This window comes from Danio aesculapii, chromosome 7, assembly GCF_903798145.1.
Source record: "Danio aesculapii chromosome 7, fDanAes4.1, whole genome shotgun sequence".
Lineage (NCBI taxonomy): Eukaryota > Metazoa > Chordata > Actinopteri > Cypriniformes > Danionidae > Danio > Danio aesculapii.
This window is the reverse complement of record NC_079441.1, coordinates 65,041,320-65,058,819: the sequence shown is the minus strand read 5'-3', so window position 1 is coordinate 65,058,819 and position 17,500 is coordinate 65,041,320. Positions and strand designations below refer to the sequence as shown.

Here is a 17,500-nt window from a genome sequence, read left to right as displayed (position 1 = left end):
TTCGGGGCAATATTCAAAAATACACTACTTCAACACTAAATCACTAAATATTATTGTTGATTCAATGTCTTTGGACTTGTGGGGGAAACCAGACCACCCGAGGAAACCCACGCCAAAAAGGGGAGAACATGCAAACTCCAAAAAATTAACAAACTAAGCAAAAGCCAGGTTCTATTACTACTAAGTGGTTTCCCAATACAAATATCTTGGAATTTTAATTAAGGATAAATTTTCTTTAAGTTCTCACATTCAGCAATTGGTGTAAATATTAAAAGTGATTTTAGGCTTTTATTTTAGAATGCTAAAAAGAAGCTGGTTGATGCAACATTTATGTTGATATTGGACTACGGTGATGTTATCTGTATGCATGCTTCGTCTCAAAGTCTGCATGCATTGGATACTGTTTACCATGGTGCACTAAGATTAATAACTAAAAAAAATCTTACTCATCATTGTGTGTTGTATACTAGGGTAGGTTGGTCTGCTTTGTCCATTTGTAGGCTCAAGCATTGGCATATTCTTGTTTACAAATCTATATTGGGTTTATTCCAATCATATCTACAGAATTACATTTGTAAAAATCCTGTTCTTAACTATGGCCTTCGATCACAGGATATTTATTTACTGTCTGTTCCTAAAGTACGGACTGAGATGGGAAAAAGGCTTTTAATAATGCAGCAGCTTTTGCATGGAATAATCTACAAACAATGTTGCAGTTTAAAGAGTTGATTTGTCTAAATGCTTTTAAAAAAAGAGTATAAACGATTTAGAAATTGGAACACAGGCTTGTTGATGTTTTAAATAGTTTGTCAGTGTGATTCATGTTAACAGTCAATTATTATTATTATTATTTTTTTTGTTAGACTCATGTGATGTGTACTGCCTAATCTTGGCCAGGACGCTCATGTAAAAGAGATTTTTAATCTCAATGTGTCTTTCCTGGTAAAATTACGGTTATAATAATAATAATAAATATTAAATCAATCTCTTAAATTGATTGAAACCCATAATCTTAAAATATGGGTTTTTGTATAATTTCATACATTTTGAATATATACACTTTGCATTGATGTATGCTGTGTTAGGATTGGACAACATTTGGCAGCGAAACAACATAAAACATGATGACCTCGAATACCCAAATATTGAAAAATTTATTACTAATAAAATATGTGAGTTTTTATATATTTAGAGTAGTATTCTAATGATTTTTTGGCATAAAAGTAAATTCTATTATTTTGATTTAGTGTTGATATAGTGTATTTTTTATATTGCCCCAAATGTTTTGAGTATTGGCAATTATTATATTATTATTACCATAACTTTTTGATAATAATAATAATAATAATAATAATAATAATAATAATTATTATTATTATTCATTCATTCATTGATTTTCTTGTTGGCTTAGTTCCTTTATTGATCCGGGGTCACCACAGCGGAATGAACCGCCAACTTATCCAGAATTTTTTTTTTTTACGCAGCTGATGCCCTTCCAGCCGCAACTCATCTCTGGGAAACATCCACACACACTCATTCACACTACGGACAATTTAGCCGTTTTAAATGTCTTTGACCTGTGGGGGAAACGGAGCACCTAGAGGAAACCCAAGCGAATGCAGGGTGAACATGCAAACTCCACACAGAAACGCCAACTGACCCAGCCGAGGCTCGAACCAGCAACCTTCTTGCTGTGAGGTGACAACACTACCTACTGCGCCACTGCGTCACCCCATTATAATTATTATTATTATTATTGTTGTTGTTGTTGTTGTCTTATTATTATTTTTATTGCATTTATAATTTTCTTGGATTTTTTTGTTATTGTTGTTTATTATTAATATTATCATTATTATTTTTCTTATTGTTGTTGTTTTATTATTATTATTACTATTGTTGTTTATTATTACCCAACAAGTGTAAACATACCTTAATATTAATAATAAAAATATATATATGCATGTTAATTTTCATTTTTATTATTAGCAATATTATTAAGTTAAAATTTTGTATTGGTTAATATTATCTAATGAAGTAAATTAACAAACCATATTAAGTTATTTACTTTAATGCGTTAAAGGGAAATTTCACCCAAAAATGACAATTCTTCGTAAGAAAAAAAAAATATATATCTACAGAAGTCAGTGGTTACAGGTTTTCATATTTTTTTAAAATATCTTCTTTTTTCTTCAACAGAACAACAACAAACAAACAAACAAACAAACAAACAAACAAACAAACAAATTAAAAACGTATTTATTATGTTAGGTTTTTATAGTGTTTGATGTTTTTTATGTTCTTGTTGAGTCAGATGTAACATAATTTCGTTCAGCATTAGAATTTATTGTCACGTTTTGAATGACAAAAATAAAGGAAACTGAAACTGATAAACAAACAAACAAATTAGTAAACAAACAAATAAATAAATAAATAAATAAATAAATAAATAAATAAATAAATAAATAAATAAATAAATAAATAAATAAATAAATTGGTTTGAAAACAAGTCAATAGTGAGCAAATGATGACAGAATTGCGTAAATTATCAATTTAACTAATTCTAATTCACACTTTTCTAAAACCCTTCTTTAATCTCCTCTTTACAGTAGCCTAATAATGTGTTTTATTAAATTATTAAAAGAAAAAGTGCAATAAACAGCTGTGCTCATTTATTCTTCCCGATCATTTTCATAGTCATGTTTGCTATTCAATATTATTTTTATATGGAACACCGGGGAGCTTCTGTCATCATAAAGCACCTCCTTTACTGGTACTGGATCATTGTGCAATTGGTCCCATAGATTACAGCTCATCTCATTGGTCAACAGGCTCAGGATCAAACCACACACTCACACAGTCGCGCGCGCGCACACACACACTCGCGCACCTTCGCTCTGCTTCTTCCACACCGTTGCTCACCGCCGCAGATGGAGGACGCGCCGCTTCGTGTCGGAACAAGACGATAGTTGCACATTTTTGCACATTTCTAGTGTTCGGAATCTGTCAGGGCTAATACAAAACATGAAGCTGAGACTGTAATGTTTGCGTCAGACGCGTGATTCTCCATCCAGAGTCCATTCAGAGTTGAGGGCAGGCGCACTTGTCCGCTGTGTCTCGGACTCTATATGGAGGGATGTCGGAATGGCTTGCACCAGGAGAACCAAAACTTTGGTGTCTACGTGTGTGATACTAAGTGGCATGACCAACATTGTGTGTCTTTTGTACGTCGGATGGGTAACTAATTACATCGCTAATGTGTACATCAAAGTGCCGGTACCTGTCCCGGCCAAAAAGTTGGAAGGCGACAGGAAAGGAGAAACTCTGCGGATTATAGAGCGACTGGATCGGCTGGAGAATGTTGTCAATCAGCATATACAAGGTAAGACGAAGGTGTACGTGTTAAGCCTCTGGGGTGCTTTGGGGGACTGGATAAGTTCTGATATGCCTTGATAGTTGTGCTTTATTCAGATGCTTATAAACATGTTAGTGGCCAAAGTGTAAAAGCACCGTAAACAACTCAAACTGGGCTACAATAATACGCTAGTAACATGTATGATTGAGGTAAAGTAGGTTTTATGTTTACACATTTGAACTTTCTCTTTAATGAAGTATTCTTTGAAAATTCTAAATAGTGAAATAATTTGGGTATTAAAGTACGACGTTGTTCACAGTCAATTAAATAGTGCTAATGTTGTTTTGAAGTCATATTTACATGTGATTTCAGACAGAATATTCAAAGTACCATGGTAAACAATATAGGAAGCATGTCACTGAACGAATGTGCAAATATAAAAACAACTTTACCTCACTACATGTATGTAAGATTGTTTTTTTGAGAAAAAGAGATGAAAAACTAAAATTTTAAAGACACTGAAATAACTTGCATATATGCATATGTATATTTGTTGTTAAAATAGACGTCTGAAATGTATCTGCATGTTGTGAAATGAAATGTATCTGCAAAAAAGATCAAAACCTCACTTTTGAGCAAAATATATGTGCCAACGCTAGCTAAAATTGTGAATTATAACAATATATTTTAAGATATTGTACATTACAACGTGTAACATAACATTTACCCATTTTTAAAATAGTTTTCACAAATTGTGTTGTCGACAGCAATTATTAAGCAACATTTGATGCCAAATTATATTAGAATAGTCTAATTGAGGATTCAGTTGCTTGAATAATGCTTTGAACACCATTATTAATGTACAAACTAGGGGAAAACAAAAGAAACTGTTACGATTGTTTACCCCTTGCCTTGTAGTCATGTACAATAATTAAAGAGCAAGGCCAAAATGCTGCATTTAAAAATAATTTTCACATTATTAAACACTAAATAATCACTTTTATTAATTATTTCTCATAAAATGAGAAATGAAAATACAGAAAGAAAAGAAAGAAATATGAATACAGCTGAGAACCAGTAATTCTGCAGAAAAAAATGATATTATGTAACTAATGATATTTCATTACTGATGCAGTGGCAAAAATTGTTGCATTTATACAAAAAAAACCACTGTAAATGCAACTAAATTATTATTCTCATCAAGACATATCATAGTAACAACTGTTGCTTGGCAAGTCTATTGCAGTTTACAAAATAATAAAATAATATTAATACTTTTTTATATGAAAAAATCTATCAAATGTTTTTCCACTTCTCCACATTTGCTCTGTTCCCTCTGTTTATTCTCTCTGTTTATTTCGATTCGACTCGACTTGATTCAATTCAATTCAGTAATTGCTTTATTGGCATGACATATGTTACAAATGCATTGCCAGAGCATTTATAAAGTTCAAAAAGAACATACATATATACTGTATATACTGTTGAAGTCAGAATTATTAGCCCCCTTTGAATTTCCTGTGATTTTTTTTATTTTATTTTATTTTTTTTTATATTTCCCAAATGATGTTTAACAGAGCAAGGAAATTTTCACAGTATGTCTGATAATATTTTTTTTCTGGAGAAAGTCTCATTTATTTTGTTTCGGCCAGAATAAAAGCAGTTTTTAATTTTTTAAAAACAATTTTAAGGACAAAATTATTGGTCCCTTTAAGCTATTTATATTTTTCGATAGTCTACAGAACAAACCACTGTTATACAATAACTTGCCTTATTACCCTAACCTGCCTGGTTACCTAATTGGGTAGCACGATCGCCTCACAGCAAGAAGGTTGCTGGTTCGAGACTTGGCTGGGCTAGTTGGTGTTTCTGTGTGGAGTTTGCATTTTTTCCCCGTGTTGGCGTGGGTTTGCTCCGGGTGCTCCAGTTTACCCCACAGTCCAAATACATGCGGTATAGGTGAATTGGGAAAGCTAAATTGGAGAATAAGCAGAATTATTTGCCCCCCTAAATTATTAGCCCCTCTGTTTATTTTTTCCCCCAATTTCTGTTTAACGGATAAGATTTTTTTCAACACATTTCTAATCATAATAGTTTTAATAACTCATTTCTAATAACTGATTTATTTTATTTTTGCCATGATGATAGTTCTGTAGACTATCGGAAAAAAAATAGCTAAAAGGGGTAATAGCTAAAATAATTTTGATCTTAAAATGGTTTTTAGAAAAATTAAAAACTGCTTTTATTCTAGCCGAAATAAAACAAATAAGACTTTGCCCAGAAGAAAAAAATAATATCAGACATACAAATTTCCCTGCTCTGTAAAACATCATTTGGGAAATATTTAAAAAAGAAAAAAAATCAAAGGGGGGCTAATAATTCTGACTTCAACTGTATTTATATTTATATAAGAAACATTTATAAAATTTTGGAACAGGAAACATGGCAGGCTAAATAGTTAAAATAAATGATTGTTCTTCATTTGTTTCAAAAATACAGATTTTTTTACAACACAAAAAACCTTACATATACCTTGGGAACGGTATAACAGAATATTTTAGAGGTATTAAAACCTTGACATTTCCAAAGTACTTAAAAAACTAAACATGTCCCTAACCGGAACTGTACCACTCAACAGATGCAGGGATGTTTCCTAAATCAACATGAAATAAGTTAATAGCTACAATACGGTTGTGGGATAGATGTACAGTTGAAGTCAAAATGATTAGCCTCTTGTGAATTTTCTTTTTCTTTGTCAAATATTTCCCAAATGATGTTTAACAGAGCAATTTTCACAGTATTTCCTATAATATTTTTTCTAATGGAATAGGTCTTATTTGTTTTATTTCGGCTCGAATAAAAGCAGTTTTTAATTCTAAAGAAAATGTTAAGGTCAATATTATTAGCTCCCTTAAGCAATAATTTTGTTCAATTGTCTACAGAACAAACCATCATTTTACAATGACTTGTGTAATTACCGTAACTTGCCTAATTAACCTAGTTAAGCCTTTAAATGTTGCTTTAAGCTGAATACTAGTGTCTTGAAAAACTAGTAAAATATTCTGTACTGTCATCATGGCGAAGATAAAAGAAACCAGTTATTAGAAATGAGTTATTAAAACTGTTGTTTATAAATGTGTTCTTTCCGTTAAACAGAATTTGGAGGAAAACATACATGAAGGATAATAATTCTGATCTCAACTGTATGTTGCTGTTACGAGTGTAACTTCAGTATTTTGGTAAACGGACAAAGTGGTTACCATGGTAAATTTTCAGCCTGCGCCGTGCACAGACCTGACCTGGGGTGAGGGTTGCTCTCAAACTGCACTCAGCTGCGGAAAGGATCTCTCTCTGGAGATAAAGCAAAAAATCCATAGAGTCTCATCCCCATGACCTGAATACCAATTGAACATTTGTCCTGTCCTGTTGGAAATCAGCTTGATTGCACCTTTCCTCATTGTCAATGGCACTTTTTATCCAGGTGTGACCTCCGCTTTGTGATCTGGCAGCTTCACAAAGACCATTGATGATTGTGAGCTTCTCTTCGGAGACTCGTGTTTAATGAACTTGGCACTGGCTGAACATTAATTATGAAAAGTGACTGATTGCTTCTGTCTGTGCTGGTAGTTTAGATCTTTTCAAACTCAGGACATTTCTAGTTTTTCAGCATCATTATTGCAATCTTATGCAGGTATGGTCACATTTCGTAGGCTTAGCATGATGATTATATTGTATGTTGCGATCGCTGATACTGCTATTTGGACTTCGGTGTGCACCAAACAATCAAAAGGCTGTTGAAAAGATTCCAATTGAACTCTGTTAAGTTGAAATATGTATTGAAGATGGACAAAAGACATCCAAGCAAAAACAGGCAACCATAAAAACGACAGCATTTTCAAGCATAACTGTTTTTTTCCTGTCATAGAAAAGACAAAATGCTGCTTTTTTTTTCTTTGGTATTGTGTCTCCTTTGTGTGTGTGAAGGAACGATGTCCTGTTTTTTATTTCTTTACACATGTTATAAGCTCTTCACAAGTTCTCTACTGATTTAACATACCATCACATGTTTAGGTTGACCTCTGCGTCGAGTGATCGGTGTGACCTATGGCACCTGCCTTTCACGTAGTCATACTTTTATACTTCTGTGTGCTGTTTGTGTTGCTCTGCAATAACACCTCCGAAACACTAGCTGGCAGTAGGTGTTCTTCTGTGTCGAGTTTCTTCGTGGGTATTTTGTTTATTTCTGAACGCTACAAGTACACTGAAAAAAGTGTTGCATGCAAAACTGTTGCAAACAATTTATTTGTGTTGAATTTAAACAAACAAATTAAATTGAGCAATGTTCAACTTAATTTGTTTGTTTAAACTCAGCTTAAATAAATTGTTTACAACCACTTAACGTAAAAAAATTTAGTAAATCCAAGGAATCATCTTTGAATAATTTTTTTCAGTGTAGCTAAAACTCCCTCATTCGGAGGTCAGAACCGCCAGACATGCAACAAATTTAGTCATAAAGGTAAACACAAAACAAAAGTTTCAATCTGGAGCTCCTTCAGGGGACTCGACACTTGTAAACACTTTGCTCCATTGGGCTCCGGCTCTCAGCACTGCTCACATTCGTCACCGGTACCAAAACGACCAATCACAGAGCTTGCGCTATCGTTGCGACGTGTATTTACATTTTTCGAGAGGTGCGCATCAGCGTTGGTGTCGGCTACAGTGAGGGATATGCAACCATGCGAAGGCTGCACAGAACCATACACATGCGCTTGACGCAGGAGTATAAATCAGCCTTTAGCACTTTTAGACCAGCATACAGCTTTGATATGTATCTTCAATAAGTTCCATCACTAAATGTACATCATTGAGAAACCTCTATGCTTTGTTACTTTTATTTTCAGGAATTTTTTGGTATTTTCAATATTGTTCATTGCAGTTTTTATGAACATTTTTATACGAATTAAAATAACTATTCGCTTAACTTCAATAAAGAACCGCTACAAAAAATGTAGTCCAATTTTTACAATTTATTTTTGTTGTCATCAATAGTTTCAATAAGAATATTTAAAATTAGTGCAAGCTTTTCTTTCCACCAAAGCTTTGTTGTTACTTTTGAAAGGAATTACAATCTTAAGCCTATCTTAATCTTAATAAAATAGCAATAAAACATACCTTCACATTATTTTCTTTTAAAAGTAACACATTTACTTACCTTTTTAAAAAAAGCGACTTAACTTTGTAATACAGTATATTACATTTCAGTGTAACTTTACCCAACACTTATGGAGGACTATTGTTCAGAATAAGGGTTTCCCTAAAAATGGAAAATTCTGTCATCATTTACTCACCCTTGTCACAAACATGTTTGACTTTTTTTCTGTTGAACACAAAATTAGTTATTTAGACAAATCTTATAACCATTGAAACTGGTAACCATTGACTTCCACACTATTATTTATTCTTACTATGGGTGTCAATAGTTACTGGTTTTGTTTTGTTCAACAGAAAATAAAATAAAATCATGAGGTTTAAAGGGCAGCACGGTGGCTCAGTGGTTAGGACTGTCGCCTCACAGCAAGAAGGTCGCTAGTTCGAGTCCCGGCTGGGCTAGTTGGCATTTCTGTGTGGAGTTTGCTCCGGGTGCTCCAGTTTACCCCACAGTCCAAAGACATGCACTATAGGTGAATTGGAACTAAATTGTGTAAAAAGTGTATGAGTGTACAGGTATGTGTGAATGCGAGAGTGTATGTGTGTTTCCCAGTACTGTGTTACGGCTGGAAGGGCATCTGCTGCGTAAAAAAATATGCTAGAATAATTGGTGGTTCATTCCTCTTTGGCGACCCCTGATAAATAAGGGACTAAACCAAAGGAAAATGAATGAATGAATAAGGTTTGGAAACCTCTTCAGAGTGAGTAAATCACTGAGTAAAGGTGATCTATTTCTCTAAAATGTTCTCCACATTCACAAAAATATTTGTAATATATATTTTTTAAAAATTTAATCGCTGTGAAAACACCCGTTTGGAGTTTTAATTTGGACGAGTGCAAACGTTCAAAGGTTCTTTATAGAACCATAAATGCGTTATTTAAAAAAATGTTGCTTCATAGCAAGAAAAGTTCTTCATTTAAATATTATTGGCACAAAAACCACATTAAACCAAATGATTACTTCTATTGCATTTTTTATTTTGAAGAGTGTAAGGCTACAATCGCACTGCAAATGTGGCCCGGTCTGATTTTTTTGCCCACATGTGACTCAGATAATGACAATGTGAACAGCCTAAACCAAATGGAATCTGATCTTTTCACTTTAGATTTGTGCCACTTTCATATGTAGTATTAAATCAGACACAGATCTGATGTTTTGCAATGCGACCGCAGTGTGTAGGATTTCATGTGACTTTTACATAATCTTTAAGCGACATGCGTCATCATTCTGTGCTGCAAACATCCTCCTCAGCAGCATAGTAGAATGGCACACAGGGCAATAACTTGACCACAGAAAGTTGATTGTTTATTTTGAAAAAAACAATAAAAAATGTGAAGGCAAAACTGGTGCTTGTTAACGGTTGAAGCACGGGTTGATCACGAAGTTGAAGAGCATCGGGGGGTGTTGCGGATAGGGGATCCGTGCGCAAAGAAGAGGCACTTTCATTTTAAGAATTAACTTTCTCTCTGAGAGAAAAAAAGAACAGGTTAATCCCCCAAACCCCCCTTATGCACGTGCCTGTTGTTTATAACAAAGTAAAATGAAATAACTCCGCAAACAGAGACAAACCAAGTACACTGAGTTCACTACACCAGTGGTCAGAAAGACGCGCACTGCCATTGTCATAAATCACAAATTACCAGTGTTTTCAATCAGAATTGACTTATTTTAGGTTTCTAATGCCAAAATACACATTAGTAGTAGCAGAAGAACACTTTACAGTTCATAAAATACACCACGGTTGTCTATGAAAAGGGCAATAAACATATTAAGCATAATTTGACAACGTGCTTACAGTATACACACTGTATGCATAATTAGACATTTTGTGCTGTCCGTAACTTTACTTTTGTGCATGCAGGTCAGTTTAAAACCATGATCTGTTCACACAGCAAATCTGACAGTGGCTACATTTATAACAACAATGTGAACAGCTTTGTAAAAAAATCAAATCTGAGAAAAAATCTGATTTGAGCACTGAGTTAATGCATTTGAAATATTAATCATTACTAATTAACAGAAATATTATATTTTTACCACATTTCTAAACATAATAGTTTTAATCACTAATTTCTGATAACTGATTTATTTTATCTTTGCCATAATGACAGCACATAGTATTTTACTAGATATTTTCCAAGATACTAGTATTCAGTGTCATTTAAAGGCTTAACTTGATTAATTAGGCTAACCAGGCAGGTTATTGTATTTAGGCAAATCACTGTATAATGATGGTTTGTTCTGTAGACAATGAAAAAAATTCCTCAAGAGGGCTAATAATGTTGAAAAAAAAATCTTAAACTTTTGTTGTAGCCGAAATAAAACAAATAAGACTTTCTCCAGAAGAAAAAATATTATCAGACATACTGTGAAAAATTCCTTGCTCTGTTAAACATCATTTGGGAAATATTTGAAAAAGAAAAAAAAATCACAGGATGTCTTATAATTATGGCTTTAACTGCATCTTTATGGTGATGAATTGATTGTTTGTTAATATATTCAATGATTTAACGCCAGTGCAAAAGTAGAGGGTGAATTTTGTTCCAGTCAGAACGGCATAAATCCAGCTTTCCTGAAATGCATCTCCCAAACAGTATGCAACAATAAAGCATTTGTATCTTCCCACTGTTACGCAAGCTTTACCCTGGATTTGTTTTCAGCTGTACTTCAGAACGCACTAATTTGTTGCAAAACTGAAAACACAAGCCATTTGCTGTTCTCTTCTGGTTTATTAGTCTACGGCAGCATGCACAGCGTGATTTGTCTGCTTCGTTAAATATCTCATAAATTACATTTTTGTGTTGCTCAAGAAAGAACATAATATTATTAATGGCCTTCTTATTTTTGCATTGTTATAAAAGACACTCTTCATCGTTAGAGAGATGATTCAGCGATAGTTAGGTTGATATGGGTTGCAGACAGTCAGTGTTGCGCTTAAACTGAATCAAGGGTGCAAACAGACCACAGTGAGCTGAGAGGCAGTAGCTACAGATGATTATTTGAGCAAACATTCCCGAGCTGCAGCCACAGACACGTCTTGCTGTTTGGCAACGGCTGTAGGCTTCAGGAATGGGCTAGGAGGGTGTATTACACTGTAAAAAATGCTGGGTTCTACACAACCAATTTGTGTTGAAACAACATGAAGAAATTAAGTTAACTCTTTAGTTCTTTAACAGATTATGTGGCTTGTCCCCCCAAAAAAACCTTGAGAATTGTGCACTGTAAAAGAAAATTGCAGGGTTCCACACAATTCATTTATGTTGTCCTAACACAAATTGATTAAGTTAAATTAACATTTTTAACACATTTATGTACATTGAACATAAAACAATTAAGTTCTCCCAATGAAATCTAAAGAATTTTGTTGTTTCATCTCTTTTTAAAAGTAGTTTGAACGAGCAAATAAAAATTGTTTTGAATGTGTTGTTTCAGCTCATTTTAAATTAGTACAGTAGTACTAATACAGTAGTTAACACAAGTACAATGGTTTTGTGGGTCTCGTCTGTCAAATCTGATCTTTATTTAGTATTTTATATTGCATTCAAGTCAGGTAATTGGCTGGGCCATTCAACAGCTTGATTTTGTTTCTCTGAAAGCATTTGAGAGTTTCCTTAGTTGTGTTTTGGATCATTGTCTTGCTGAAATGCGTCTTTTTGATAATGTAGATGTTGAACTGAAGCAGCGAATATTCATTTACAATGACGAAGGGCAGAGGGTTGGCGAAGAACTATTGAGAGATTTCATATGCTGTCTGGGCTTTCCATGCCTTCCCACACCTTCCTTTCTTCATGTGTTCAATACTCTTTCCCTCTTCATAACTTTATTTGTATAGTAATTAGTTTTGTTTTCTTTGCATATATATATATATATATATATATATATATATATATATATATATATATATATATATATATATATATATATATATATATATATTTATATATATATATATATATATATATATATATATATATATATATATATATATATATATTGTTACCAACATCCAGCCAAAAGCACCTTTAGAAATATGTTTTCTGAAAAAAGGTGACGTGTTTAATATTGCCCCCACTGTAGTTTAAACAAACAGCAAACATTTCGACACTTTCATTTTTGGTACCGCTTTAAAATATTGGTCTATTTGTTAATGTATTTCCTAACATGAACAAACAATTATTAATACATTTATTACAGTATTTATTCATCTTTGTTAACGTTAATATTGTTTCATTAAAATAATGCTATTTCATGTTAGCTCACTGTGCATTAACAAATGCATACAAGCACATCTTTAGATTGTAATAATGCATTATTAAATGTTGAACTATAGATGGTTTACAAGATTATTTATACTTAGTTAATATTAGTAAACACATTAGTAGTTTAAAATTGTGGATTCGGTACAATTTAAGCTCCATTGACAACATTTGGATTGTTGTTTAACATGAAACATAATGGACTGTTCTCTTTCTTTGGTCTTTCTTCTATTGTAGCACACTTAAATAACAAAAAAAGAGAGGAAAAAACATTTTATTAAATGTAGTAGTAAATTATTATATATTATTTATATAGAAAACAATCATTTTTGTAATTTTGAACCTTTAATACTTTTTCATTTGTAAAGATATTTGTGTATTGCTGTACATCCTCTGTGTATTAAGCAATGTGTACATGTTTAAGTCGCACAACTAACATGCTTTGCGCTGGACTTTAGACCTGCTTTCAGCTGGTCAATTGCGCAGTCTATTTCAGTTCTTCAAAACAGCAAAGCGTCAACAATGCGCCTTAACACACCTCCTTTCTAGACCGGAACACCCATGAGTCCACAAAGCGGCGCAAAATGATTTACAAATTAAACAACAATTAAGGCGCAAATTGGGAAAATTAGGGTTGCAATGGTCTGAAAATAGCAACAAATCCTGCCATACACGTCTTGCGCCTTAGTGCTCCGGGTGTATGATAAAAAAAAAAAAACTATTTTCCAATGTTGATAACTGTTGAAAAGTGACTGTGAATTTATTTAGGTTGAACTGGTTTATCTATTTATTTATTTGTTTATTTTTATCTGAGGTACGTAATGTATATCTTAACATATTTAGTGTGAACAAATCTTTTCATTTCTGACCCTGAACACCAAAGTCAGTCATACTGTAAGTGTAATTTTCTTTTTCTTTTGTAAATCAAAGGAAAAATAATGCTTAATAAGTAAGCTTTCCATTGATCAAAATCTGGATTCTGAGGGTTAGAAAACTAAATATTGACAAAATTGCTTTGAAAATTATCCAAATGAAGGGCTTAGAAATGCACATTACTGATTAAAAATTTAATTATGATAAATTTACAGTCTTCGTGTCTCATTCTTTCATCAATTCACAGGATTCAGTTTACATCTTCGTGGCTTATAGTCTTTAATATTCAAATGATTTTTGGCATAAAATAAAAATCCATCATTTTGACCTATATAATGTCATTTGGCTTATTGGCAAAAATATACCCTTTGCAACAAAAGACATATGCTTTTGTGAATATAAGGTTTTTGTGGTCCAGGGTCACATTTATGCCTTCGCAGATGCTTTTATACTGACAGTGCATTGGATGCATGCTTTTTATGAGTTAATGCGTTCCCTGGCAATCGAACCTATGACCTTGGCTTTGCTAGCTGCTCTGCTATTGAGCTACTTAAACAGAAATACTCAAAGCACTTCTCTGTAACTTTGTATCCAATTTACAGCCTACAGTATATATATATATATATATATATATATATATATATATATATATATATATATATATATATATATATATAATACATTAATTCACGGCACTGTGGCTCAGTGGTTAGCACTGTCTCCTCACAGCAAGAAGGTCGCTGCTTCGAGTCCCGGCTGGGTCAGTTGGCATTTCTGTGTGGAGTTTGCATGGTCTCTATGTTAGCGTGGGTTTCCTCCGGGTGTTCCGGTTTCCCCCATAGTCAGTTGGCTGTAATGAGTGAATGAGTGTGTATGTGTGTGTGAATGTAAGAGTGTATGGGTGTTTCCCAGTACTGGGTTGCTGCTAGAAGGGCATCTGCTGCCTAAAACAAATGCTGCAATAGTTGGCGGTTCAGGTGTCATGGTGGCGCAGTGGGTATCATGATCGCCTCACAGCAAAAAGGTCGCTGGTTCGAGCCTCGGCTGGGTCAGTTGGCATTTCTGTGTGGAGTTTGCATGTTCTCCCTGTGTTGGCGTGGGTTTCCTCCAGGTGCTCCGGTTTCCCCCACAAGTCCAAAGACATGTAGTATAGGTGAATTGGGTAAGCTAAATTGGCCGTAGTGTATGAGTTTGTGTGTGTGTCTGAATAAGTGTGTATAATGGTGTTTCTCAGCACTGGGTTGCAGCTAGAAGGGCATCCGCTGCGTAAAACATATGCTGGAGTAGTTGGTGGTTCATTCTGCTGTGGTGACCTCTGAAATAGAGACTAAGTCAACAGAAAAAGAATAAATGAACGTGTTGGTGATGCATGTAATACTGTTTCCGGGTCCAAGCCACCACTCATTTGAACTGAGAAAATATTTGTTTATGATCACTTTTTATTCATATCACACATTAAAGTGAATCTTATATAAAGTCATAGTGTACACAACAATCTCTGGGCTTGCTGCATCACAAATAGCAAAATATTAACAATTTATAAAAAAATGAATCACTTTCTGGCCATCGGATATTAGGCATGGACATACATATTGCGATCTTGATTTTCGAAAGTATTACAGCGCTTTGTAAATGTTTATTATTACCATTTCATGAGTCTCCCCATACAGTTTGATAGAGCGCTTGGACCCGGAAGCCGGTTTGCGTGACGTTACACTTAACAAGCGAATAGAAATTAAAATGTAAAACAGGAAATACATGACTATTGTTTTGGTTTACATCCCTCAAAATGGTCAATAGATTAACTAAATTTAATTTATAAATTTAAATATATATGAAAAAAATAAAATAAATTGTGTAGTTCAACACATACAGTTGAAGTCAACAATATTAGCCCTTCTGTGATTTATTTATTTGATTTATTTATTTTCTTTTTCAAATATTTCCTAAATTATGTGTAAGGGAGCAAGGAATTTCTAATAATATTTCCAATATATATTTTCTTTTGGAGAAAGTCTTATTTGTTTTATTTCGGCTAGAATACAAAAGGAGTTTTGAGACTCTCCGTGTTTGATTTTCTTTTATATATATATATATATATATATATATATATATATATATATATATATATATATATATATATATATATATATATATATATATACACGATTATGCTGTAAAACTGTTGTATAAACGCAATATGACACGAGTAGTAGTGCGATGGGGCTGTATATTGTCACTGGTGGGACACCAAAGCACACCTCTCACCAGTGCCGATGCACAGCCATATCGCTCTGCTACTTATGTGATATTGCTCATTTAAATCCACACATGCATGCGTATATTTGAGAAAATGTTAATTTATATTTAGATGCAAAATATAGACAATTTCAATGTGATCATGTCATTGGCCCATGAACATTTCCTGCTTGTTATCAAACTATTTTATAACTGTAACAAAAGGCAATTCAATCATAACCTAATGTTAAAACAGCTATCATAACATTATTTTTCAATATGTGTCTCTTTTCGGATTCTCTGAAGCTATAGGAATTAAAATGTAAAGCAGGAAATACGGGACTATTGTTTTTGTTTACATCCCTCAAAATGGTCTATAGATTAACTAAATTTCATTTATAAATTTAAATATATATGCAAAATTAATAAATTTGTATAGTTTTGTTTTTATGTATGCGTGTGTACTACATATACATAATAAATATATATAATACAAACATACAGTTGAAGTCAACAATATTAGACCTTCTGTGAATTTTTTTTCTTTTTCCCAAATTTCCCAAATGATGTTTAATGGAGCAAAGAATTTTTCACATTATCTCCTATATATAGTTTCTTTTGGAGAAAGTCATAATTGTTTTATTTCGGCTAGAATAAAAGCAAATTTAAAACCATTTTAAAGTCAATAGTATTAGTCCCCTGATAAATAATTGTTAATAAACCCAGAATATCCCATTAGAACCCGTCATCTTCCAAACACGGCTGACTGTAGTCTAGTTTTAAGTGGCAAATCTGTATCTTAAAGCACACTGCATTTAACAAGGTTGCTCTAAACTTGACGGCTCCAGACTCTACACTGCCTCCCTCTCTCTGTGTGTGTGTCTCAGTACAGCATACAAGTGTTTTCCAGAATGAATGATTTATGTGGAAGAGGTACATGCCAGCTGTGGCTCTAGCACCTGGTACAAACAGCCTGGAGGATGGCCTGCCTGATCTCCCTGTCATCCTCAACTTGATGAAAATGCAGCACGCTTCAGCGCAGCAGCTCTTTAGCACCGTAGTGTTTTTTTTTTTCTTTTGGTTTTCTCCTGAAAGCCGAAGAGAAAGAACAACAAAATCACTTAGTCGCTCTTTCAATTGTGCGGTTACATTGTGTGTGGGGGAGCCAAGTGAAGCGAGCAGATTCTCAGCTCATAACATTCTGTTTATCTGCTCTCATACCATTTGCATTTAGCTTTTTATGCAAAGTGCTGCGGCGTGTTCAGAAACAAGTCAAGAAGAAAAAAAAAACATTTCACAGGAACTCAAGAATAAAATTACACAAGAGAAGAAACTGGGATAAAAACTGCTGTTGTGGAAGAGGAATTGACATTTTTGTAGATCTTACTATCGATTATGACAAACACCGTCTGCTTTGAAGTAGGATTGAAGATGAAGCAATTTTTAACAATTTCATAATGTGACTTGATTTTTTTTGTGTGAAATTTGGATGTTCAAGACAATGTAGAATGTTTTTATTTATCTGGAATTGATTCGTTTTTATGGGATGTGTTCTCATTTTTAATTTTTATG

The 17,500-nt window shown here is 33.4% G+C and overlaps 1 protein-coding gene across 1 annotated transcript in view; it reads left to right on the top strand.

The window, feature by feature from the left end:
* Positions 1 to 2,892: 2,892 nt before the first annotated feature.
* galnt18b (UDP-N-acetyl-alpha-D-galactosamine:polypeptide N-acetylgalactosaminyltransferase 18b) overlaps positions 2,893 to 17,500 on the top strand; it is a 273,853-nt gene continuing 259,245 nt past the window's right edge. The window contains exon 1 of the mRNA XM_056462355.1: positions 2,893 to 3,379. Within this exon, the coding sequence (XP_056318330.1) occupies positions 3,142 to 3,379 (238 nt within the window). The 5' untranslated portion in view covers positions 2,893 to 3,141. The remainder of the gene's footprint in view (positions 3,380 to 17,500) is intronic.